Source organism: Callospermophilus lateralis, chromosome 4 (assembly GCF_048772815.1).
Source record: "Callospermophilus lateralis isolate mCalLat2 chromosome 4, mCalLat2.hap1, whole genome shotgun sequence".
Taxonomy (NCBI): Eukaryota; Metazoa; Chordata; class Mammalia; order Rodentia; family Sciuridae; genus Callospermophilus; species Callospermophilus lateralis.
The window spans coordinates 101,034,067-101,061,359 of record NC_135308.1 but is presented as its reverse complement, the minus strand read 5'-3'; the positions used below and the strand labels follow the sequence as shown (position 1 = coordinate 101,061,359).

Genomic DNA, 27,293 nt, shown 5'->3' with positions numbered 1-27,293 from the left:
AAGAAAACATCCAGTCATGTTCCATTCTACATCTTCCTTTATTCTCTCTCTAACCAACTAATTAAATCATTATTAAGCCCTTCAAGTATGATCTCCTAAATAAACTCTTTTTGAACAAGACCCCATCATTTCTATCATGTACCTCATCGTATCTCACCTAAAATGCAAAAACATTTGCTTAATTGCTCTGCATGGCCCAAACCTCTACCCAATTAGTTTATTCCCTGCATTATATTTCTAAATCCAATGTGATTCTGTAAATCCTTTGTTGACATTTGCTAAGGCTTTCTCTTACTCCCTATTATGACAAAAAAGATCCTTCCCAAAACTACTACATGGATCTCATAAGCCCCATGTCCTTCCATACCTTGTCTCAACTCCAAATATGTTGAATAGCTTGCTTAATACTAAGCTTCTTTTTAATATTCCTTTGAACTTGCTCAGTTGCATGAAATACTCTTCTTCTTTTCTATACCAAAACTATTATTGCCATAATTTAAGAAATAACACAAATAACACCTATAGGGCAGTAAAAATAATGGTACTGGAATAGGAGTGGCAGTAGTAAACATTTTTACAGCATAAATGTGTCAGTCACTGGTTGAAGCACTTCCTTATACATGCTCAATCACCACTACAATCCCATCAGGTAGGTCCAATGCCCATTTTAAAGATCAGAAAACTGAGGCACATGCAACCCAAGAACTCTACTCAAGGTCCAACAACTAATAAGAGGCAGAGAGATGGATAAAAATTTAGGCAGGTCATGTCCATGCCCTTCTGTCCTACAAGCAAATTTAGCTACTCAGTGGTTTTCTTCATATTTCTTTTTGTAGTACTTTCCTCAACTAAATTTTAATTATTACTATGCTTATATAAATTTAAAAATTTGTAATTATATAAATTAAAGAATTACATAAATTCTTTAATCTATATGCCTGCGATGTCCAATTATATAGCCACTATCACAAACGTCTATTTAAATTCAAATTTAAATGAATTTTGTTAAATATGATTAGGATTCAGTTTCTGCTATTTCAAATGTTCACCAGCCAGATATAACCACCAGCTACGGTATTGGAGCATTCAGACATTCCGTCAATGGAGAACATTATATTAGACAGCAGTGATGAATTATGAACATCTAAATTGTAGGAATTTTGCCTCATCTGTCTTAGAATTATCTAGCACCCAGAAGAATAGTAAGTACCCAATAACTATTAAATCGATTAATTAATGGCTAGAAAGTAAAAATGACTTACAAATCAGCCTCAAGTAAGTACCTGAAATGAACTTTAAAACCCATATAAAATTTCCTAGTAGCTCAAAATTCTGACTGCTATGTGGGAGAAATTAAATTAATCTTTTCCAAACATATTTCATATTTTCTAGCTGCCTGCATGTTGCCAACTTCTATATATTCCAGAGTTGGAATTTTTTTTTTTTTTGATTCATCAACCCTCATTTTCCTGTCCATTACCAAATGCAGAATGAACCAAATAAATAAGTGAAGTTCTCAAGGACAAGGGTTTAAAAAAATTCATGGTTAAAACTAGTTAGTTTATACCATGCCATTAACTTTTTTGTTGTTGTTGTTGTTGTTTTTGGTACAGGAGATTGAACTCAGGGACTCAACCACTTAGCCACATCCCCAGTCCTATTTTGTATTTTTTATTTACAGACAGGATCTCACTGAGTTGCTTGGCACTTCACTGTTGCTGAGGCTGGCTTTGAACTTGGGATCCTCCAGTCTCGGCCTCTGAGCTGCCAGGATTACAGGCATGTGTCACCACACCCAGCTCATGCCATTAAATATTCTAATAAAAGGCTATGGTGAAATGATCAGGATCTTCAAACTTTTCCTATCTCTTCTCCTTCAGAACCTTTGTCTTCACTCTCTTTCTTGAGAGAAGGGCTGATGTGAACATTATAGGTCCCCACCTACATGTCCAGGATCTCATGCTGCCCTCCCAGGCCTCTGCAACTCTGCAAGAATGGTTCTCCTGACCTAAAACACCCTGTGCTACCTTAAGCAATGCTTAAAGATTAGGTCCCTGCGAGTGGCCTTTCTTCTCAGAACTTTACATAACCTCCAGTGTCTCTCACAGCAGTGACCACAAGAATTGCACCATATCAAAAGTCTTTGTTCAAGTTCATTATCTTCCATACAGAAGTTTTCCCAGGCCAAAAAAAAAAAAAAAACTGATCATGTATAACTTCAATCCCTAGCTCTACCATTTAGTGGCTGAAGCAATCTCTTATCTCAAAGCTTCAGAGTTTCTCACCTAGAAAACGGAGATAAAATACCAACCTCCAAAGCTGTTTTTAAAAGTGTGTGAAGCACTTTACATGTGGAGCCTGGCATCTAGCATGCACTTAAGAAGAAATGCTATATACTTTTAAAATATTGCTATTATAGTATACTATAGAACATATATTACAGAAAACATATGAAAGATAAATATGGAGCTGAGTGTGGTAATGCACACCTTAATCCTAGCTACTAGGGAGACTGAGCAGAAGGATCTCAAGTTTGAGGCCAGCCTGGGCAACCTGGGGAGATTGTGTCCCAAAATCACACAATAAAAAAACTGAGGATATAGCTCAGATTATAGTGCTTGCTTGAGGTTCTGGGTTCAATCCCTAGTACCACAAGAAAAATAACAAAAGATATGTATGAAGAAAGATATAAAAATGAACAGGGAATGAATGGTCACCAAGCCAGTGAGAACGTGAAATGTGAGACCAGATTTGCACAGTAAATTGGCGCTTGGAATAGAGATTTGGGAGTGATATATCAAGAATTGCTTAAAATCAAGGTACTGCATGAAATTTTTAAGAAAAACATAAAGAAAAGAGATGAGATGATAGAAACAAAAGAAATATAGAAATACTGATATTTAGGTTATATAATATTATGATCTTAAAATGACTTAAATACATTTAATAAATGGCTTCAAATATTTTTATACATAAAACATGTAAGCCTGTTACCTGAAGTTAGGAGGAGATCTAAGACTTTCAGTCCAATTGTTGACAGGTTTACACTGGCATTATGAACGGTTAGCATTTTAAGAATCAGTCTGGAGTTAAAAACAAATCAGATAATAATTAAAAGTTAAACTCTGAGGTTTGCTTATGTAAGTATTATTTTTTATTTGCATATTTTTGCTAGTTTCATTGTATTTAATTCCTATAGTGAAGCTCATGTATTTTGTTTTGTTTTGTTTTTTCCTCCTATAAACCTGAACCAAGCTTATACAAATTAACAGGAATGTTATTTACTTCATTGTGGTGTATATTTCACAGTACATTCGTATATTAATTCATCAAGTTGTATACCTTAAATACATACAATTTTTAACTCTCCACTATATCTCAACAAAGTTGGGAGAAAAACAAAAACAAAGAACATAACAAGGAACTATTATGAGTCTCCTCACTCCTCAGAAAAGTTATAACTACTGCTCATTTTCCTTCCTTTAAAACTTCAAATTCAGTAAACTATTTTCAGCCAACTCCATATCCAAACTATCATGAAGAGCTGCATACATCAGTCAAGACCATTTTTATATGTGATGAAAACCTATCAATTACATTTTGCATACTGATACATTAACACAGAAAGATCTAAGAGATGCTAGTATGTATATAAAGAATTCATTTAAATACTTAAATTATTGCTACTGTGTTTGAAAGAGAAATAATATGTTACATTGGAAAGTGAACTCAGTCTCTCAACAGCATTTAATTAGTTCTAATTCATGAGATTTTAATCCCTGCATTATTAATTCCAAAATAAAATCTTTAGTCTATTCCTGCCTGGTGTTATTTGGCTTTTGTCAGGAGGAAACCCAGCTTGTGATATTCAGAGCTCTAACAACATTCAAGAGGACTTGTCACATGATTTCCAATCAGCAAGGCGAAGAGCTTAGAGATTCTTCAATTTTCAGTCAACTCTCCTCCTATCTCCTCCCACCCAACCTTTCCCTGTTCCACTCCTATTATTATTGAATTCAACACTAGAGAAAACATTTTTCTTTAGTATTTGTAGATCTTTTGTGAGAAAAGATCTCTGAATATAAAGAAATATGTTTTACAGTAAGTTTTTGATGGGAATCATCTAATAGGCTCCACTGTAAAGAACACTGTATCTATCTTGTTCTGGCTTACTTCTGGCTTAGAGTGGGAACTTAATAAAGGTAAATGAACAAATGAACAAGTAAGTTAGTGAGTAAATAAGTAGTATAACTTAACAGTTGTTCTATACTAAAATATAAATAGATCAGTTTCCAACACTCTCAACCTTTGGGAATCTTTCCTTAAAGTTACAATTACTAATTATAGTAATTTTGGATTACTCCTTATTAAATGCCATATAACTGATTCAGAATTTCAGAGATGAGTTTGAAGATGAGAGCATGGATTAATTGTAAACATGCTTTATCCAAAACATACCCTTGATATGGCAGAAACTAAATATCAGCAACAAATAATTATCAAAAATAGAAAAAATATATAAGCACTAAGTACTTACATGTGGTTTTAGTGAGCATAACAAAATTATTAAATGCAAGACTGGCTATACTCATATCTTAGTACTTGGATATAAGATATGCTCACCTATGAACAAACACATAGCTCTAATTGGTCTAAATATATTGTTGATCTATTGTTGATGCTAATAAACAATACAAAGTATAAAATTTAGTTTTTCCTAAGTTATATTTTTCTCAAGCAATACACCTTTGGAAGCAAAATATAGCCACAATTGCCTTCTCTGCAGTAAAGATAAGTGAAATTAAGTATAAAGAAAACTTAAAGTAAATGGCAGAAGATACTTTTTAAATGTTGAGAAACTAAGTTTTTAAAAAAGAATTTTCCTGGAAATGAATTTTTCCTCAGAAAATTCTTTCTTAACTAATCGTGGCTTAAGAAAGCAGTCTCATCTAATAAGTGATTATGCTGAAAACTGCAGAAAGGTAGTTGGTAAAATAGTTATCAAGACCTGACTGTACATGTACTAAAGGTAATTTTTTTTTCTTTTGAAAACCATATTTAAACTCACTAAAACTCATGTACATATGAATAAACCTATACTATTTAAAGAAAGTAAAGCATAAACTCAAATTACTACTTATAGAACTAACTTTTCAGTTCCCCTATTTTTTTTTTTTTTTTTAAGAACTGGTAGTCCTGTTAGTTCCACTATTAAAAAGTAAAAGACTCTTTTTTGGTTTGAATTATTAATTACCCATCAAAAATCTACAACTTAATATATATAACATTATATAATTGTAGATTATATTGTTAAAATAATAGTCACCTTATTAAGGTGACTATTATTATTATTATACCACCAATATGATTTCAGATTAAAGCTGTCTATAAAGGCAAATCATTGATTCAAGGAAAAGTGCCTATATTTTGAAGAATTTCACAAGAATGGCCTTGGATCCCAAACAGTATTTTAAGAGAAAGACTGTCATAGGTATAGATGCATCTGTCATACTCACTGGTGAACACCAAGGACTTCCCAGTCATTTCCAATATCGTGGGGTCCCATTAAGCTCTGCATTGTTCCTGGACAGACCTCTATTAATTTGCATAGAAGTGACCAACCCACCTGAAAGCAAGAAAACAAATATTCACATTTTTAAAAGATGCTAATATAACATTTTCAAACATGAACTTCATTCTCAGTGGGATAGGTGATTCTATCATTTTTAAATAATTATTTTAAAGCAATACCTTGAAACACTTTCTAGAAATAAATGCAAGTTATATATTTAGAATACATATTAGAATACATATTATTCAAAAAGTCATACAAGAAGGGTATAAAAATCAGTATATTATAACAAAATAAACTAAAATAACCTGCAAAGAAGAACTTAAGAGGGCATAACAAAATTAAGTGCAAGAATGGCTATACTCACCTTCTAGTATGTTCCTAACATATAGCTCCCTGACAGAATCTCTTCCAGGTATTTAGGATTTTAATTATATGGAAAAACAATGTGAGTTGGAATGGAGAATTAGGGGTAGTTTGAGAGTTTAGTAGCAAAGTATAAGTTATCAGAAATGACAGTTCCTCAACTAATGGGGCTAGATTAACAGAGGCAAGAGAAATGGCTTAGCTTATGACTGAATCTACATTTGGTACAGGAGAAAAAAAAAAAATAAGTGACTGTAATACAAGAAGGAGGCAGAATTGCTCAAGGTCCACTTTAAAATTCTCTACAAAGTCTAACTATGAATTGATGTGGTCTGGACATCACAAATGTCCAAAGCTCTTTCACCTTTCCAGTGATGCTGGAACTCATTGATACATTGTAAATATGTTTACACCCAGTTCACTTACACATGACAATTTGAATAAAGTGCTCTTTATCTCTGGGAGGAAAAAATGAAATATTGATTCCAAACAAGAGATTAAATTTAGCCGGGCAAGTGGTGCTCACCTGTAATCCCAGGGGCTCAGGAAGCTGAGGAAGTTGGATCACAAGTTCAAAGCCAGTCTCAGCAATTTAGCAAGGCCCTAAGCAACTCAGTAAGGTTCTATCTCTAAATAAAATATTTAAAATGGCTGGGATATGGCTGAATGGTTAATCACCCTTTGGTTTGATCCCCAGTACCCCCTCAAAAAAAATTTAACCCATACTTCCTTCTGTATATTACTATGTAAATTAAACTATCTTCAATTCTTTCCATTGTATTAGAAAACTGTACTTCATGTGGTCAAAAAAGAAACAAAATGTATCTAAATGTTGCATCTAAGACTAACAAAAAAGTACCTAAGTATGATGGATTATAAAGACCAATAAAATGAGTACTAAAAGTACCTTCTATGAGCTAGGATTGTTCAAAGAAAGACATAACATGGAGGATGCAGAACTTAATCCAGATTTTAAAAGACACTTCTAAAACTGATGAGACATGAGGGCAGGTAGCTAAGTGGTAAGAAGACTGCTCAGGGGGAGGACAGTGTCACTGGATAAGACTGGATGTACAACTGGAGTTGAATGATCCAAAGAATTGAATGACAAAGTGAGAAATGTGTAGGAATAGCAGCACAAGTTTCTTACTTGCTTATAGGAGTAAACACAGAGATAAAAAATTCTGTCTATCTCTTTACAAGATTATCTCTATAATCTTATTTATAAAATCTCTTCACAATATTTTTTCAGATTAAGCCACAAACTGCTTTACTTTGCCACTACATCCTTTTATATAATTTCAAATTGCTTTAAAAGGTAATGATTTCTAACAGCTATTTTTACCTATGTTTAAATAGGACATCCTCCTCCACCTAAGCTAAACAGACATTGATAATCTAGCTGTCATAGAAACTGGTTATTTTGAGCTTTCGTAAAATACATCGAGACTCCTCTCCTCAAAAAAAAAAAAAAAAAAAATTAAATAACATTCTGAAGAGCTTCTAATGGGGGAAAAAAATCACATAGGGATGCTAAACTCATGTCTGTACCTGCATGGCTGACTCAAGGAGAAAACCTGTTTTGTTTGGATTGGTAAAGCTGCAGCATCAACTGCAGGAAGAGTCAGGCAACTGAACTTGCAATCACTAAGTAGAGCTTCTTTGATTAAACAGAACCTCCAGCAGCAAAGCAGAGATAACAACTGATTCATTAATCTAGTCAATTAAGAGCTTTTCTTTCAAAGAGAGAAGATTTCCATCCTGCACCATTTACAATATAATTAAATTAGTAGCTTTGCTTTATTATAATCATTCTATAAACTCAAGCATCTAATTCTGCATAGCGGGAAAGAGTTGAGGGGTTAAAGAAAATTTTAGTCACTTTCATTTATTTTGCTCTCCTTCTTCAAAGGGTGAAACTTTGTAGATAAAGGGAAGTAAAACTGAGAAGCAGAGAGAAAATGAATAGCAGGTAGTAAAAAGTACATGGCAGCTGGTCTAACCACCAATTTTCTAAAGATTGTCATTTACTAAGAATCATTAATAAAATATAATAAGACCTTGGGAATAAAAATTCAGAGTCTGGAATATCATAGTTAATGACTTCTGGAAACAAACTTTTCCAAAGAGTAATTTATTTAACTCCTTCTATTTTATTAAGAGTTTTTAATTTGGCCTTTCCAGCTATTTTGAAATATAAAGCAGTAAAGGATCCCTACACTAATTACCCCAATATGGTGAGGAAATTTAGAAGAAACAAACTACTTTCAAGGAGAGTATTACAATATCAGCAGAGACCCCAGTGTATACCTTTAAGAAGACCAGCAATAATTAAATGATAATTGATGACATTGTAGATAGTGAGACCACATTGTACTAAACATTGTCTTTTTTACATGTTTACACAAAAGGATTATGAATTCAGTGGCTAGTGGACTGTTTGATGTGGATTTTGAAGGAGTGAAAAGATTTGAATCCTGATTCTGTCACAAGCTCCCTGATCTTCGAAGGTTACCTGCTCTTACTGAGCCTCCACAAGTGTAAAATACCCAGTAAGATGTCTGAGAGGGCAGTGAAAATCAAATGATGTCATCATATACACAATGCTCTTTGCAGATGTATATATGTATGACACTGAAATTCATTCATTATTCTATCCCATTAAATTATCAAATCAAAAAACTGTTGCTTATTTTCCAATCTACATGGCCTCTGTTCCTTTCTAGGCAAGGATTTTAAGTAATGTTCATAACTACTCCAGACAAGTGTGCCTAGACATGGACACTTTCTAAAATTAGGAATTAGGGGAGGCTGGGGATGTTGCTGATGGTAGAAGGTACACTTAGCATTTGGGAGGCCCTGGGGTTAATAGCCAGCATCCCCCTGACAAAAAAAGAAAATAGAATTAGGTAGTGAGTATGTTTCAGGTTCCCTTGGGTTCTCAAATCTGTCACTGTCTCCTCTGGACACTACAGAACAAAGCCTACCCAGGCGTTGGTGTGGTACCAAGCAAGGGTGAGTCTACCAAGCACAGAGCCTGGGAATGGAGTCAGCCCGAATCAGACATTTTGAACACAAAGCAGAGACTAGTAAGAAGGATGATGTGGGTGGAGACCAGCAAGCACAATAGGCCAGTGCCTAAGAAGTGACTCACATTCCATGAATAAAATTCAGACTTAAAGTGCTAAAAAGAACAATATCACATCATGTCTCCAACTTTTATGGGTTTTGTTTGAAAAAATCAATAGATGGGTAATATTTTATTGAAGAAAAATGAAAATATTTATTTCATATATAAATGTCTTTATATAAAAAGAAGCTAGATACGTCATTCACCCAGACTAAATATGGCTAGGTAAAGAACATAAAAATATAGAGACAAACATCAATATAGAGATTGATAGAATTCTTACATTGGTTTAGCCTATCAAATGAATAGTTAAAAAAAAAAAATTGGTTTTTCTAACTGCACCTCCATAAAGTTTAAAGGCCACTTCTCTTGTCCTGCATGACTTAGTATGCAGATGACAAAACTGATTTCAGTTCCCCAAATCTCAAAATGCTCTAGAGGAAGTTATCACCTTGGGTATTTTTGTCTTAACTCTAAATCATTCTTAATTATCATTTTAGGGCTGGTTTTTAAATGTATTCAAGGTATTTAGCATATTTCTGGATGTCCTATACTACAGATTCTAAAGGTTGTGCTTTTGCATTCATTTTACATAACAGCATTTGCAAAGCATGTATTTAAACAAATAGAACCATAAAACATCATTTTTTATACACTATAAGGTATACGACAACAAAGGCTAGAAATCTGTCTTTAAGTTAAAAAACAAAACGAGCTGAAATTTATGAGTGTTTGCCAGTTACTTAATTGTACGGTATTACTGTTAATTATTTCTCTTTCCCAAACTATGCACAGTGGTGCCATATCTAGGACGTGCTGCACATTGGGAAGATTCTTAGAATACTTTGATCCAAACACTAAGGAACTCATCTTGCCAATAAAAGAACTAATACTCAACCTAGTTTTATTCTCCTCCCACTACCATCCATATTCTGTCAGTTGGTTTTTACAAAGTCACCTCTGAAAGACAGGGAACCTGTTGTTAAATCGGCTAATGATTTGACCATGTTTCCATCCTAAAATCACCATCAGCGGTTTATCACGCCAAAGAGCTCCGGATGTATAACATTGACAGAAAAACGTGTCTTCCCAACAGAAGCGGGATGAGCAAAGTGAAAATTCCTTTTACCTGCTGCACGCTGGCAACTCTCATATAGGAGTCCAGGACGATCAACAGAGGCACGTGGAAATTTTTGCCTTCAAACAACTTGGAGGCTGGAAAAGAAAGGGGTTGTGGGGGAGGAGGCAAAGTCAGGATCCACACCATCCCTTTAAATTTTTACAAGGGGAAAAAAAAAGCAAAACAGATGAGCTCAAGATCTTCCTGGATTTCCCAGGTCCTTTCTGCCTTAAGGAAAGAGGCAGGGAGTTTGGGGGATTCTGAAGAGTTCAGGTTTGGGCAAGCTCCAAAGGGCAGGGGAGAAAGTTTGCAAAAGTGAGGAGGAGGGGAGAATAAAAGAGCAGTTGCCTTGCAAATGATTACCATGGTCCGAGTAGGTGAACACCAGCATGTCTTCCAGGATTTGGACCAGCGTTTCTATCTGTTTGCCTTCTTGAACATTATTCAGCCTGACTATCAACTTCTTCAGAGTTTCCTCGTCCTCCTCGCAGCTCTGACAGCTGCAACTAGCCATGGTGGCTCCTGCTGCACACCCGCCACCCCTCCCAGCGCGAATGCCCACTGCTGCGGGTAGGGGCCACTGCTCTCGGGCGAGAGCCGCTCACGGCCGGCGGCCAGCGCTACCCGCGGGCCCCATCGGCACCCGACCTGCCTGTTTATGAGGAAGGCGGCGGCTCCCCGCCCTGCGCTGCCCTCCCTCTCCCTAAGCCCTCCTCCCGGGCTTCCTCCTCCCCCACCCAGGCCCCAAAACGGGCTGAGTGGCCTGCCCGAGGCTTGGCCGCGGCGACGCGCAGCGCAGAACCGTGGCGGCGACCTTAGGCGCGGACAGAGTGCGGGCCAGGGGGGCGGACGGACGGTGACCGTGACCGTGTCCCACCCTCCGCCCTCGCCCCACGCCCGCCGAGACCGACCCGGGCGCGCGCCGCCTCTTCAGACCGGATCCCACTCGCTGCGGCGGCGCCGCCCGGAGTAGCGCTGGAAGAAACTGACTAAGCGGACTCCGCCAAGTCCCAGGCCTAGAGCCCGGCACCGCGGGAAGGAGGCGCACAGCCTGCCCTGAGCCCACCCGCAGCGACCCGCCAGCCCGGCCTCTGCAGCCCTTCCTAAGGGCTAGGAACTAGGAAAAGGAAAAAAAAAAAAAGTCGCCTATCTCCAGATCTAAGAATAGAAATCAGGGCGTTGGGAAAAGAGGACACCACCCAGTGGGCCCCTTTTAGGAAAACATTCTCTGCCGCTATAGGGAGATGAGTAATTTCCCCCAAAGGATGGAGAGTTTAGCAATCGAAATTTGCCCAGTTACATTCTTCTCTGTGATTGTTGTGGCTTTTGTAGGGAAGAAGTAAAATTCGTTTTTGTTTTCGAAAGCTGTGGTTGCCAAAATGTCACTCGATTGACCTTTGAAAGTTTGCGTTTGCACTAGGCAGGATGCTTAGAGTTGGAGCACACCAAAAAGTGGTCTGTTCTCAGCGCCATTAGAATCAAGAGAAAGAGAGGGTGGAAAAAGCAATACTGATCTGGTAATGAGAACTGCTTATGAGTAAGAATGTCAAGATCTCTAAAGTCAAAGCGGGGCCTGGGGTACATAGCTCAATGGTGGATGGTTTGTCTGGTGTGCCAGAGGGGACACACACACACACACACACACACACACACACACACTCACAGGCTCACAGTGATGTATTTTTCAGGAAACAATCAGAAAGAACACTGCAAACAAAGCTTAAGCAAAGATATCTATTTCCTTCAGTTTATCTATCCTCAAGGTCATTTAAAAAGAAGAGGATTAGACTGGAAGTAAGCACTTCCAAATTTTTGATTCCCCTCCCATATCTGTTAATCTCACCTCATGCTCATGACAATGCTGAAATTAATAAATCTTTCCTAAATATCTTTCTTTTATTAAGGAGGAAACAGAGCTGCAGTTGATATGTAAATAACTTTTCTAGAGTCACACAGGTGGGATTTTGAGAGCCAGGGTCTAACCAGAGAGATCACTTTACCCCAGGCTGAAGTTTCTTCACACTCCACCAGTTTAACCAGAATGAGCTATATATTACAAATTCAGGTATCAAATTCAAACTCAGGTAGCAAAATCAAACTCAACCTAGATATGAAAAATGCTTGTTGCAAAGAGTTTTTACCTTTTACAGTAACATTTATATACCTACATTTGAAATGACAGAATAGTTAAAATTTGCTTTTAAGGGAGTCCGTGCTTTTGGGGCGATGCAGAGCGGCTGATGGTGGCTTCTGCAATGGTGTCCCGGTGTCCGGCAGAGGTGGCCGCAGCGTAAGAATTTAACGCTCTCAGAAGTATACTGTGAAACCAAAGAAGGCAAAACCACCAAGGGTCATCTGAAATTGTGCTTGGCTCACTGATAATCCCTGGACAAAATTAGAGATCACTACTCAAGCATAAGCTGACCCCCCAGTTTTCCTAAGACTGCTACAAAGATGTTTGACATAAAGGCTTGGGCTGAGTATATTGTGGAATGGGCTGCAAAAGACCCATATGGGTTCCTTACAACAGTTATTTTGGCCCTTACTCCACTGTTCCTAGTAAGTGCTGTACTGTCCTGGAAATTGGCCAAGATGATTGAAGCCAGGGAGAAGGAACAAAAGAAGAAACAAAAACGTCAAGAGAATATTGCAAAAGCTAAACGACTCAAAAAGAACTGAAGGAATGAATAGGCTCTGCAACCAGAGAAAAATCATTTGGAAAATTATGCAGCTTTGGAAGGACTCACTAAGGTTTCTTTGGATTTCATGATAGTATTATTTAGTAAATGAAATCTGATCATGTAGAAGAATCATGTTTTGACCTCCATACTGTAGTTTTAGGCTTGGGTACTGAAGTTTGTAGGTATCTACTGGCAGTTATAAATAAGCATACATACAGGTTGAGCATCCCTAATCAGAAAATCTCAAACTAAGAATGCTCCAAAATCCAAAATTTTTTGTGCACAAACATGATGCCACAAGTGGAAAATTGCAGTCAAAACACAAGTATACTAAAAATATATAAAAATACCACATAAAATTACTTTCAGGCTATACGAAACAAATAAATTTGTGTTTAGACTAAGGTTCTGTCCTCAACACATCTCATTGTGTATATGCAAAATCTGAAAAAAAAAATCAAACACTTCTGGTCCCAGACATTTCAGATACAGGATACCCAACTTGCAATATAAATTCTTCATAGGTGATTAAGTCATTTGTCATTTTGCAGCTTTTGTACTGAAATGATTATGGAGAAATGAGTTTAGATTGTGAACTTTATTCAAATAATGGCTTAAAATGGGATCCTGTTCTGAACAAAGCATGTTAAGAATATAAGACATTTATCCTTTCTGAGGTGAAAAGTTTGTTCTTAAAGGAGATACAGTATATTAATCACATCTTTTATCATTATTGCTTATTCCTTGGAATGTACTCATTTTTGGATTTCTCAAAGTAAAATAGTATTAATGAGTATACAAGTCTGTTTTCTTCATTTTTTTTTCTGATTTTAGCCTTTAAGATAATTGCCAGTTGGCAATTATCAAGACATTCTCATTTTTAAAACTGAATTTTATAAAGAATTATCTTGATTATGTAGAATACTGTCTTCTGGTTATAACAGTCTTTGTACTTATGAACATTGCCATTTTCTTAAGAGATGTGTTGTTGAGAAGAATGACACTATGATTTAAAGCTTGTAGTAAAAAGGCCAAATACTGTAGTATCTTGGAATCATTTTATTTTTGTGTTATATAAAACAGTGAAACAGTTAAAAAGTTTTATCAGGTAATTTGTTGGTTATATAGATGGCACTTTTGGTTTTATTCTATTCTTTAACTCATAGGTAGTGATGTCCTGTACTTTTTGATCCAAAAAGTTTGAGGTAAAAATTGAAATTTCATATTTTTTTAATAGAGTTAACAGCTAAGCCATAACTTCCTCAATGGTAAGAAAGTCTTAAAATTTGGGAAGATTTTGTCAGGTATAGTAATAATTGTACAAATAGAATAAAATTGTATTCAAAATGAGAATGGTATAATTGAAAGTACAGAGCTAAAGGATCTTTCAGTTAAGTAGTATAACTGGAACTTTGACTATTAAACATGGCTTTTCTAAATGCATGGTCCAGTAATTTTATTCATTGTATTTAATAGCTTACTAATGTTTCTGCACTTCTGAGAATGAATATTAAGTAATTGTCCAACAGCTCTCATTTTAAAATGAAGCCACATAATGAAATAAATTTGATACTTTTACAAGAAAAAACAATTTTTGCTTTTAAGTAATCTAGTGGTGGGAAAAGTGACAAAATGGGTAGAAGCATAACAAAGTAATAATTTTTGAGTTGATAGTTGTTTAAGTTAAGCAAGCAATGAGTTCATGTAGTCTATTATACTGTTTATATATAATTTTCCATAATGAAAAGAAAAAAACTCAACTTTATTACCTTTATCAGACTTATATATCATTTTCTAAGTGGTTTCTGAACTTGTTTCAACTACTGACTACTAAATCTATATTTCAAACATTCCTAGAATTTCTACCTTTTATGCCTTCCTTCCTATTATACTTTAGTTTCTCCCTTCCCAGTATACTGGGTTACTACTTTGTGAGAAATTGAAACCTAACTCTTCCAAAATAAAATAACCCTAAGTAAAAAGGTGCCTCCTATTTTCTTCAATCCGTTCATCCCTCTATTGCCTATGTATTGTCTATTCTACCTTGGCCAGACTGTGAGTAGGCAATGCAGGGATATGATTTCACTGCTGGGAACATCCTTCCATGAACTCCTGCAGTGGTAGGGCAAAGTAATCCTCTGAGCTTTAAAAATGTTTAATTAATTGATTAAAATCCCAAGGCTTATCAACTCTTCAGGTGGTTAAGAATGACAATGAAAGCTACAGGTAGGAATTCAAGATTAAGGCAGTGTTCAGTGGAGAATAAAATAGTAATGAAACATTTGGCTAAGTTCCTGGAAAGAAAAAAATAAAACTGATATTACTAATTACATAAAACACCAAATCAAACTGCAGAAGATTAAAAAATTAGATTAAAATAAACTTAAGGAGAAAATATAGATTACTAGTTATTTAATCTTGGTATGAGAAAACAAGAATAAGGAAAGAAACCACAGTGGCTCCCTCAGTTTTTTTGCAGTCAAAAAATAATAAATAAATAGATAGATAGATAAAATGACAAAAAGGGGACAAGGGTAATCAGAGTACATATAACAATTAGTATTTATTTATTTATTTATTTAGGGTACCAGATATTGAACTCAGGGGCACTCAACCACTGAGCCACATGTCCAGCCTCATTTTGTATTTTGGTCTTACTGAGTTGCTTAGCACTTCATCTTGCTGAGGCTGGCTTTGAACCCCTTTGAACCCCTGATCCTACTGTCCCAGCCTCCCAAGCAGCTGGTATTACAGGCATGCACCACTTTGCCCTGCCAGCCAATTGCCTTTATTTAACAGTTCTTACAAATCACTCCTCAGAAATGCTAAGAAAAAATAAACTAGGGTTTTGAACAGGAAATTCACTGAGTAAACAGTAAATAAAAGATAAATATGTTCATCTTTACCTAGAAATTATGCTCATAAGCAACAGTGAGACAGTTACAAAGTATAATTGAGTGTGTTTGTGTTTGCAATTACAACAAAAAGCGGGGGGACTTGGAATAAAACAAACAAACAAACAAACAAACAAAAAAGTGACCTTCCTTCCAGGCATACACAGCCCCATGCCAGGGTACACCAATTAGGCTTTGACTTTCAGACTCCACCCATCCATTCATCCTGGTGCCCTTATACAGGACACAACTTGCACAAAATATGAAGCATTGTCTTATTGTGAAACTATAGAAATTAATCAGTACATCATTGACACAGCTACTCAAAATGACTAATGAAAGAATATTGAGATCTGTAAACACACCCTTAAACATACAGAAGTGTTGCACTTTGCATCAATGAGAAGAAAAAGAACAACTGAATAAATGAATCTGAGACCACTGATTGTGGAAAAAGCATCAACTCATATTCTATGTTATGTCATATTCAAAAATAAGTTCCACATAGATTGAACATTTCTTTATGAAAAATGAAACTCTCTTTCTTTCTGACCTCAATGTAGGGAAACACAAGACAAAAATTATAGTTCATAAAAAAGAAGCTTAAATTCAGAGACATTAAAAGTTGCAACTAAGTAAACCAAAGAGTCCATCAACAAGGTTAAAAGATGAACACATACTGGAAGACATTTTTGCAATACACATAAGAAATGAAAAATTAATATGAGAATATATAAAAAGAACTATCACAAATCATAAAGGAAAAGAGCATAAGTTTTCATATGAGCAAAAGAAATAAAAGGTAATTTACAGAAGAGGAAATATCAATTGTCTAAGAAACCTGTCAAAGGATGCTCTACTTCTCTTGTAATCCAGGAAATATAAATTAAAGCAAAATGAGATATTATTCTACACCCTTCAAATCAACCTCACAGTTAAAGTTTGATGATATCAATTATTGGCTGGGATGTAAAGTAACTATACTCCTACTTTTACAGCACCAATGGGAGTGTGAGTCAGAAAAATCATTTTGGCAATATCTAGTAAGGTTGGAGATATAGCTATTCCATGATTTGATACTTTCACTCTAAGGATATTCTTAGAGAAACTCTCAAAATCTGCATAAAATATTTGTAAGAAAAGAACATTCAGTGCAGCATTTTTTTCTCACAATGAAAATGCAAACCATTTAATTGTCCTCCAATACTGAAGTTGCATATAGTCATAAAAAGGACTTATATTATCTGTGAAAGTTATTGAACTGGAGCTCTATGTGCCAACATAACTAAATAACAACAACAAAAAAATGGGCTTTTAAAAATTTATAGTAAGATACATATAGCATAACATTAATACTCTAATACTATAAGATAGTCAAGGTATACACTTTAGGAAAACATATGTATGCAGTAAAATATAAAAATTATACATGGGAATAATATCTACCAAATCCTAGCTAGTAGTTATCTCTGGTGACAGGAAAGTAGAAATGGATCTAGGAAGAACATATTGGAAGCTTCAATTGTTTTTGTAACATTTCCCCTAAAGTTTGTTTTTGGTTATTCATTATATTATTATCCATATTATTTTTCTAACTTAGTTCATATTATAAATTATCAAATGTGTGTTCAACTTCATTAGTGCTTAAAATAACAAATAAAACAATAATTAGCTCTTGAAAAGTGCTTACCAAATTAGCAAAGAAGTCTTTTCAACTGATGTGGAATTTTGTTATGAGGAAATGATAAATTATTCATAATTTATAAAAAAGCAGGTCATAAGTTTCCAGAATTTTGATCCAAAACAATAAAAAATGTACACACAAAAAACTACTAAAATTATATAAGACATCCAATGTAAGAAGTACTTGTTCAGTGATAGAATTAGAAGTAATTTTCATGGTATTTATACTTTCCTGTGTTAAGTTTTTCATAGAGCATAGTATAATATTAGAGTAAAAAAAGAAAAAGGCTAGGGCTGAGCATATAGTTCAGTGGTAGAGCACCTGTCTAACATGTCCCTGAGTTGGATTCCCATCACCAGAAAAAAAACAATGTAAAGAAAATTATATAAACTTTAATATTAGAAAATGTATTTTGAAAATATGGTATTAACATTAATATACACTAAAAACATCAAAAAAGTGTTATTATAGCATAAAAAAAACAAAAAAATTCCAACTGAATACCAATGGACTCACTGGACATAGGCTATAGTTCGAAGTCTACATCTTCCCCTAACAATGACCCAGGTATTAGGGCCCGAATCTCAAAAATTCACTGATGATTGAAAATTCCATGCAGACATCTTGGGTTTCATCCTAAACTCACTGTCCAAAACAGACCTTGGCACAGAGTAGCCATTTCAAAAACACTTAACATGGATGGATGATTGAATAAATGAAAATGGAAGATTAGAGGAATAAAATGATCTCCCCAAAGTCATCATCAAGAGGAAGAAAAGGACTAGATGAAAGCAGATTCTCAGACTTCCAGTATTTCTCCATTATTTTGTCTTTGTTAGGTGAGTTTCATTAAACCAGAGTGAAGCTATCTAATCACAAACCCTGCACCTGATATATGGTGAAAGCAACTTTTTTCTAGTTTCTGAACCAGAGATGAAAATGATAACTGTACTTGAGGTATGATATTCTCCCCATATCAACTGAAATAATCTCTCATTAAAGTCAAATATGAGTCACTCTGAGATTAGAACAGCAGAGTATCTGCAGTCTTCATGCTTGGTTTCCTTGGAAAAGAAGGCTCCCATAATTATGTGTCAATATTATGTTCTAGTTTAAAAATTCTAAAGTGGATATAAAGATTAAGAATATCAGGAACAATGCTGACATAAAGTATCAGACGGTGCTGAAGTACATCCCCATTTTGCCCAAAATAAGCTTTTGCTTTGGTGTTGCTGGACATATTATAGGTGATCAAGTGATATTTCTTGAATTAAATAAAATAAAATTATTAGTCATGATTTTTAATCTTTACCAGTAAAACATAAGATTAATAAAATGATGAAATTTTTATTATATTCCTTTATAGGAAAAAAAGTAACATTATAAGAAACATTGTATAGTAAAAAAAAAAGAAAAAGGGAAGGCCTGAGTATATATTTCAGTGGTAGAGTACTTGTCTAACATGTCCCTGAGTTGGACCCCCATCCCCAGAAAAAATAATAATAATAATGTAAAGAAGATTATATAAACTTTAATATTAGAAAATATGTGAAGGAAGGAACAAAGGGGACCCAAGAATGAAGTGGCAAAAGAGGGAAAGGAGGCTTTGGAGGTCTAGAAAAGGGGTGGGAAGAGAAAAAGGAGAGAATGAAGGCAAGTACTTGAAAGGGAAGTGTTTACTGGAAACTTCAAGAGCAGGAAGGACTGTAAAGTGCTTTTGAGATTGGGTAACAGAGATGACCTCCCTGAGAACAATTCTGCACAGTGGTGAATTCTGAAGTCCAACTGTAGCACACTCAGTGAGCTGTGAATGGGGTGGATGATGTTTTACAAGAGGATTCAGGTAGTTTTTGTATATTGAAGAGGTGTTGTTTCTCACATGTTGAGTAACTTTGAGAAGAATCTTTCTGAATCTTCTTATTATTACTTCCAAATGTATCATCACCTTTTCCCCCAGTGTTTATTGTTTTCCCCCCTGAGAATGAGCAATGATTCTACTAAAAAGCAACATAAGTTGCTACGGACAGTGGGGAAAATGTATTTACTTTACTTCATAACAGAAAAAGAAACATTAAACCCACAGGAAAAAAAAACAGAAAGAAATTGTTGATATGGTCCCCGCCATCCTAGGCATGTTATTATTGGCAGTGAGACTATGGGAATTACAGAGGGCAGCTCCAGATCTCCATAGGAACTTGAGAAATTTGAAGAACAAAATAAATTTAAAAAGCAGATAAGACCAAAAAAAAAAAAATACATTGAAATCACTTAGAAGAGAGACAACTGTACCAAGCCTGACAACACTATGCTTAATGATTAAATGCATTGATAAATCTGAAAGAACAAATGTATTTATCTGAAGGGTTTTGAACCATGAAATGGAAAAGACAGCAATAGGCAAACTTAAGAAATGCTCATCTAGTAATTCATTCATTAATGTGAATTTTGGTAGGAAAAAAAATCAGAGCATGTCTTGGCCACTGGATTTTGAATAATCCAGCAAAACTATCCTATTACCAAAATGAATGAATGAATGAATAAATGTTGCAATTATTTATTAAAACTCTGTTATGTGTAAGGCCTTGGAGATACAAAAGTTAACAGAGTTTACAATCTACGAATGTTAAAGGGCAGAGTAATGAGTGTTGCAATGGAATAAGTACAGGTTACTGTAAGAATGCATGAAAGGGCTGGGGATGTGGCTCAAGTGGTAGCGCGCTCGCCTGGCGTGCATGCGGCCAGGGTTTGATCCTCAGCACCACATACAAACAAAGATGTTGTGTCCGCTGAAAACTAAAAAATAAATATTAAAAAATTCTCTCTCTCTCTTTAAAAAAAAAAAAAAGAATTCATGAGAGGGGGATCTTTTTAAATAGGAAAATAAAATGTTCCTATATTCCTAGCACAGGTCTGAAGATGAAAGAGAGAAGGATGGAAACTCAATATTTAGTATGGCTAGAACCAGAAGTGCAAACCAGAAAGTTATTTCAAGTTGGATTCTCCAGGAAACAGATTTTAAGACAGAGATTAGCATGCAGGAGGTTTTTTAGGCACATATATTTTGGGTTGTTTAGTTATGTGTTCTTTATCAGGTAGTATGGAAGAAAAGAAAATGAAACAAGGTTGAGCAGAGAGAAAAGCTGCCTGTAATACAGTCTCAAGGGAGCCTCTGTCAACCCCTGCCAGGAAGCTGAGATGGCGTTTTGGAGCTGTCCTAAGTTGAGTGAGCCTTGGACCAGTTCTTTATAACTCCACATGAATGTCATCGAATACAGGCAATTCTGAAAAGGGATGACAGCTGAAGGGTGACTGCCAACAGCTATTTTGCGCTGGCATAACATTCTCTGATCAGAAATGTAGATCTGTTAGCTGAAGTCCAGCATAATTGGAAAAGGGACAGGAGATAAAGTCAGGAAGGTGAGCTGTGGCACATTAGGAAGGACATTCTAAGTCACATTAGGCGTCATGTGGGGTTTTCTTGAAGAACAACAGATTGATAACTGCAAAGTTGCCTAAAGTAGTGATGTGAGAAGATTTGATCCCTGTCCCTGTGACAAGGGTAATTCATGTAAGGTACGGGAAGAGACTGAAAGGACAAAATTAGATGAAATTAAGGTGTGTCTGATGGCTATTAAAGGAATCCAGGAGAGAGATGCTAGAGTCTGAATGCCACCATGGTGATATGGTTGGAAAATAGTTGAAGGGTCCCAAACAGATTGAACTTAGATACTGACTTGAGGAGAGGGTACAAAAGAGGGCTGAAAACTTATAACCAAGTGATGGTGGCACCATTCACCAAGCCAAGGACCACCAGAGGTGGAGAAAGGCTGGGGGAAGCAAAGGGAGACAAGGAAGAATTCCAGTTTTGTAATTGTGGATGCTATGTGTCTGCAGCACATCCAAGTGAGAGCGAAGGAAAGGAAGTGTTTTTGGAGTTGACAATTAGGGAAAAGAAAACTTTGAATTTGTTATGAATGCAAGAAAATGATAGGTAGCTTGTGATTTCTAATCATTTGACTAATTATTTTCCTGATTGCATGCTCACCAAGCAGCTAGCACCTACAGGTTGACTTTATTGTAATTTTTATAATAAATTTTAATTCTTATTATTACATAGCCAGCTCTTCATACTCATGTGCATCCATGGACTATAACAACCGTGGATCAGAAATATTCAGAAAAAAATGTATTTGTGTTGAATATGCCATACAGACTTAGTTTTCTTGTCGTTCCCTAAACAATATAGTATGATAACTATTTTGTTGTATTTATATTGTATTAGGTATTATCCGTAATGTAAAGATGATTTCAAGTGTACAGGAGGATGTGCAGAGGTTATATGCAAATACCTCTCCATTGTGTTGAAGAATCTTAGGCATCCACAGATTTTGGTATCCACAGGGGGTCCTATAACCAATTCTCTACATAGACCAGGAGATAATTGTATTTGTTATTATTACAGGAGAGAAGTGAACCATACAGAATGGTATGTATATTCTAATCTAAGTAGCAGTTGTGTTTCTTATTGTAAATCAGTACATCATTAGTTATGGGACACTCAAAATCAGAGCCAAACTAGAGTAAAAAAAGAATTGGAAACATCACAACAATATAAAGGCAACCTGTTTGGTCAATTCCAAAAGAAATGGACAAGAGAAGGTGAATTTTGGAAAAATAAAATAGGATAAAACTCCTGATGTATTGGCAAGTCAAGAATCACCTTCTCAATGTACCAATTCTTTTCTTCATTTCTCACTGAGTAAATATTTACTGACTGCCCATCACCTAGAAGGAAGACAGTGAAAAACAAATAGGACCAGCCTCTGTCCTTGCAGATACTGATGACAACTGCCAACATGCAGAGATTAAAGAGGCGACAGAATGGAACAGACTAGAAAAGATACTCCGCTATGCCAGTTTCTCGCTGACAATTTTTTCTGTGACTCAATCCAACTGTTGAACAACTGACAGGTTAAAAAAATTGGTTAAAAAAATTGCACTTTTTCCATATGAAATAATATTATAATGGTAAAGAAACTTTTTTTTAAGTGAAATCATGTTGCTTTAAAAAAAAAAGAAGTAAAAATATCTTACAGCTGGATAATGCATCACAGAATTATGGTCTTTATTTTTCTGAGAAGAAGATAAACATAAAAGAATAACAAAGGATATATATTTACTCAATAGGTCAGTACAAATGTTGTAAGGGAAATACAAATCTCGGTTAAAAAATAAATAATGAATTAATAGAAACATCTAGAGTACATTGAAATAGTAAAGCACCTTTTAAAATAGTGTAGTAAGGTCTCTAGATGCAAGGCTAAAAAAAATACTAAAAAAAGCAAGTCAGAGAGGATCATTACAATACAAAAATACTTCACTATATATCTGTAGTAAAGCTCTGGCAAAAATAAGAGAAATAAAGATGAGAGAAGCAACAGAAATTTTGCTGAGTATGAAAGCTAACCATTTTTTTTCATTATTGTTATGCATTCTACACACACACACACACACACACACACACACAAATTCTATCCAGAAACAATCCCAAAGGGAGGTAAAAAATTTGTTAAAAGCCTGAGATCACACAGCAAGGATTAGATGTTTATGTGGGAGATACAAGGGGGATAAGCAATTGGAATTGAAGGGAAACAAAATTTATTGAGCACATATGAACCCTAATTTATGCAAGACAATTTAAAGAAATATAGGCTTGCACTGCATAATAATATTTTGGTCAGTGTCAGAACACATATACAATAGGTGGTCCCATAAGATTATAATGGAGCATGAAAATTCCTAATACGTTTTCAACTGGGCATGTCAATGAACACCTATAATCCCAGTGATTCTGGAGGCAGAGGCAGGAGGGTCACAAATTCAAGGCTGGCTTGAGGAATTTAGTGAGACTCTGTCTCAAAATAAAAAATAACAAGGGCTGATGGTGTAGCTTAGTGGTTGAGAGCCCTTAGTTCAATCCCCATTCCAGAGAAAATAACAATAACAAACTAACACATTTTTCATATATTTTAGTGATATTGGTAAATGAGCCTACTGTGCTGCCAGTTGTATAAAAGCATAACACATACAATTATGTGCACTACATAATACTTGATAGTAATAACTAATTATGATACTCTTTTATGTATTTATAATACTTCTTATTATTATGTTAGAGTGTACCCTTCTATTTACTTTATTTTTAGGGTTTACTGCAAAACAGTCTCAAGCAGGGCCTTCAGGAGATATTCCCCAAACGTCACTGTTATAGGAGACTTCAGCTTCAAGTGTGTTATGGCCCTGGAAGACCTTCCAGTGGAACAGGATGTACAGGTGGAAGATGGTTACACTGACAATCCTGATCATGAGTAGGCCTGAGATAGTGTGTAGGTTTTGTATTTTAGCTTTTGTTTCTTTCTTTTTTGAGCATCATAATTATGCATAGTAATTGGGTTCATTTTGACAAAATCATACATACAAGGAATTTCATTTCAAACCACATCCCCACTTTTTCTTCCCTCCTCCTTTCTACTAGTCTCCCTCCTCTATTCTATTGAATTTCCTTTCTTCTACATATATGTAAGAGTGAAATTCCCTTTCATATATATACATATATAAATAAATAATGTTATATATATTTATATAAATAAATATTTTAAAATATTGTATATATACCAAAGGTAATTTATATATATATATATGCATATATATATTATTTATACATATATGTGATTATTCTGTAAGATTTATTCCATATTTCTTTCCCTTTCCCTTTCTTCCTCCCTCCTTCTCACTCTTCTACTCCACTGATCTTCCTTATGTCTTTATGACAGCCAATCCCCTCCCCCACTGCTAACTTTCGCTTCTTTTGCTTTGGCTTCCACATATGAGAGAAAACATTTGATCCTAGATTTTTTTGAGTCTGGCTTATTTTGTTTGGCATGGTTTTCTCCATTTTCATCCATTTACTGGAAAATGCCATAATTTTATTCTTTTTTATGACAGAGTAAAATACCATTGTGTACATTTTTTAAGCCCATTCATTTATGACAGGTATCTGGGTTGATTCCATAATTTGACTATTGTGATTTGTGTTGCTATAAGCATTGTAGTAGCTGTATTGCTGTAGTATGCTAAATTTAGATCTTTTGGATAAACATGAAGGGGGTGGGAGAGCTGAGTCATATGGTGGTTCCATTACTAGTTTTTTGAGGAATCTCCCCACTGTTTTCCAGAGTGGCTGTACTAGCCTACAGTCCCATCAGTAGCGTAAGGGTGTACTTTTTCTCTACATCCTTGCCAGTACCTGGTCCTGGGCTTTTCTTTGTTAGTAGATTTTAATTGCTGTTTCAATTACACCACTTGGTATTGGTCTGTTGAGTCTTTCTGTTTTCCTGTTCCAGTTTGGGCAAATCATATGTGTCAAGAAATCCATCAGTGTCTTCTAGATTTTGCAGTTTATTTGAGTATTAATTTTCCTAATAGTTTCTGATGATTCTCTAGATTTCAGAAGTATCAGTGTTAATATCTCCTTTTTCATCTCTAATCTTGTTGATTTGTGCTTTCTATTCTTTCTTTTGGTTAGTTTGGCTAAAGATTTATCCAGCTTTTTTGCCTTTTTGAAGAACCAACTCTTTGTTGTATTAATCCTGTATATCATTCTTTACTTATTCTCAATTTTATTAATTTAACTCTGATTTTTATTATTGTTTGTCTTCTACTGATGTTGGAGTCATTTTGTTCTTTTTTTTCTAAAAATTTGAGGTGGATCAAAAGCTTATTTATTTGGAATCTCACCATTTTTTTAATGTACTCACTCAAAGCAATGAGTTTTCATACTCTCTCAAAGATTTTGATATGTTACATCTTTGCTTTCATTTGCTTCTGTGAATTTCTTGATTTCTTCTCTCAGTTCTTCTTTAATCTGTTCTTAATTTAAAAGTGCATTGTTTAATTTTCATGTGTTAATGGGGTTTCTATTATTTTTCCTGCTGTTCTAGTTTCATTCCATTATAGCCCAGTAGAATGTATGGTATTATATCATTTTTATCTATTTGCTAAGATTGGTATTGTAACCTAATATGTGGTCTATTTTGGAAAATGTTCTATGAGCTGCTGAGAAGAAAGTAAATTCAGCAGTTTGGGGATGAAATATTCTGTGAATGTCTATTGGGTCAATTTTATTTATAGTATTATTTAGTTTGGATATATATTTTTTAATTGTATGCTTTGATGATATGTCTTAGTAGTAAGGGTATCTTGAAATCACCCAGTATTAATGTATTGGTATCTATCTGGGATTTATTGTCAAGGGTATTTTTTTAATGTAACTGGTGAATTTACATTTGGGGTATATATATTCACTATTATTATATCTTCTTGATAGATTGTTCCCTTTACCTGGGTATAATGGCCTTATTTGTTTCTTATAATTAATTTCTTATTGAAATCAGCTTTTTCAGATAAGAGGACAGCTACTTCAACTTGCTTTTGAACTTCGTTTGTATAAAATAATTTTTTTTATTCTTTTACCTTCTGCCTGTGAGTGTCTTTGCCTGTGAGCTTAGCACATAGTTGGATCTTGTTTTTTGATCCATTATTCTAGTCTATGTCTTTTAATTGGAGAATTGAGTCCGTTTTTATTCAGTATTATTATAGATATGTATTTGTGTTTTGCTGCCATTTGGAGTTTTTGTTATGTTTAATTCTGTCTTGGTTCTCATTTAGCTGATTAGTCTTCTATTTATCTTCACTTATTTGAGAGTTTTGCATTTTCTTTCTGAGTTTCTCTGTGTGCAATTTATCTTTGAGGAGTCTTTGTAGTCCTGGCTTGGTTGTCCTCTATTCTTCTAGTTTATCTTTGTCATGGAAAGTTTTTATTTCCCCATCAAATATGTAAAAGGTTTTTGCTAGGTATGGTTGGGAGGGTTTTGTTTGTTTGTTTTTGTTTTGTTTTATTTTTAGAACTTGGAATATCTTATTCCAGGGCCTCTTTGATTTTTAGTGTCTGTGTTGAGAAGCCAGAAGTGAGCCTTATTGTTTGCCTGTAAATGTGACCTAATATTTCTCTCTTGTAGATTTTAATATTTTTTCCTTATTTTCCATGTTAGGCATTTGGATTGTGGTGTGTCTTGGAGAACTTCTCTTTTGGTCAGGTTTATTTGCAGTTCTATATGCCTCCGTGTATGTGTATGTTTATCTCATTTCTGTGATGGACATTTTTTTCTGTGACAATATCATTAAAATTTTTCTTAATGCCTTTAGTTTGTATCTCCATGTTCTCTTCTATCCCAGTGATTCTTAGGCTTGGTCTCTTGATGTTGTCCCAGATTTCTTGTGTATTATGATCATATTCTATTATTTTTGCCTTTTAATGTATTCCATATACCTAAGTTCATGTATCCTGTCTTCAAGGACTGAGGTTCTGTCTTCAAGAGCAGAAGTTTTCTTTCCTCTGCACTCTAATTTGTTCATGAGGCTTCAAGTGAATTTTCAATTTGGTTCATTGTGTCTTCCATTTCCAGTTCTGATTGGTTTCTTTTTACTAATTCTATTTCTTTATTGATGTGGTCTTTTATCTGCTGCATTTGCTCTCTTAAGAGATCTAAGCTACGTTTAGGCTCAGGTGGGAATAGATCTTGTGTGGGGTGAGATTCTTTTTTGTTTGGCGAGGTTTTAAGAATTTCTTAGCAGCAAGGTCTCTACTCTATAATCTTGAAGTGTCCCAGTCACTTTCCAGCCCCTCTTAGAGGGAAGAGGAAGTTAAAATAGCACTAAGTAGCATCATGCCAGTAATTGATGTTTCAAGATAAATATCCAGAGTCTACTGTGGCATCTGTAATATTA

General features: G+C 35.0%; 2 protein-coding genes across 2 annotated transcripts in view; one reads left to right on the top strand and one right to left on the bottom strand.

Moving 5' to 3' along the window:
- The window catches only part of Lrrk2 (leucine rich repeat kinase 2), a 128,444-nt gene extending 117,620 nt beyond the window's left edge, over nt 1-10,824 (bottom strand). The window contains exons 1-4 of the mRNA XM_076854312.1: nt 10,552-10,824; nt 10,198-10,283; nt 5,517-5,626; nt 2,995-3,083 (exon numbers count right to left, since the gene is read on the bottom strand). Coding sequence (XP_076710427.1) covers nt 2,995-3,083; nt 5,517-5,626; nt 10,198-10,283; nt 10,552-10,702 — 436 coding nt within the window. The 5' untranslated portion in view covers nt 10,703-10,824. The remainder of the gene's footprint in view (nt 1-2,994; nt 3,084-5,516; nt 5,627-10,197; nt 10,284-10,551) is intronic.
- Nucleotides 10,825-12,522: 1,698 nt separating this feature from the next.
- LOC143396802 (small integral membrane protein 15-like) lies at nt 12,523-12,867 on the top strand. Its single transcript, XM_076852770.1, has one exon. It carries the CDS (start codon nt 12,643-12,645, stop codon nt 12,865-12,867), a length of 225 nt encoding a protein of 74 aa, XP_076708885.1. The 5' UTR covers nt 12,523-12,642.
- Nucleotides 12,868-27,293: the final 14,426 nt, after the last annotated feature.

Excerpts from the sequence above, each read along its gene's own strand:
- LOC143396802 (XM_076852770.1), top strand. The coding sequence starts at position 12,643 with ATGTTTGACATAAAGGCTTGGGCTGAGTATATTGTGGAATGGGCTGCA.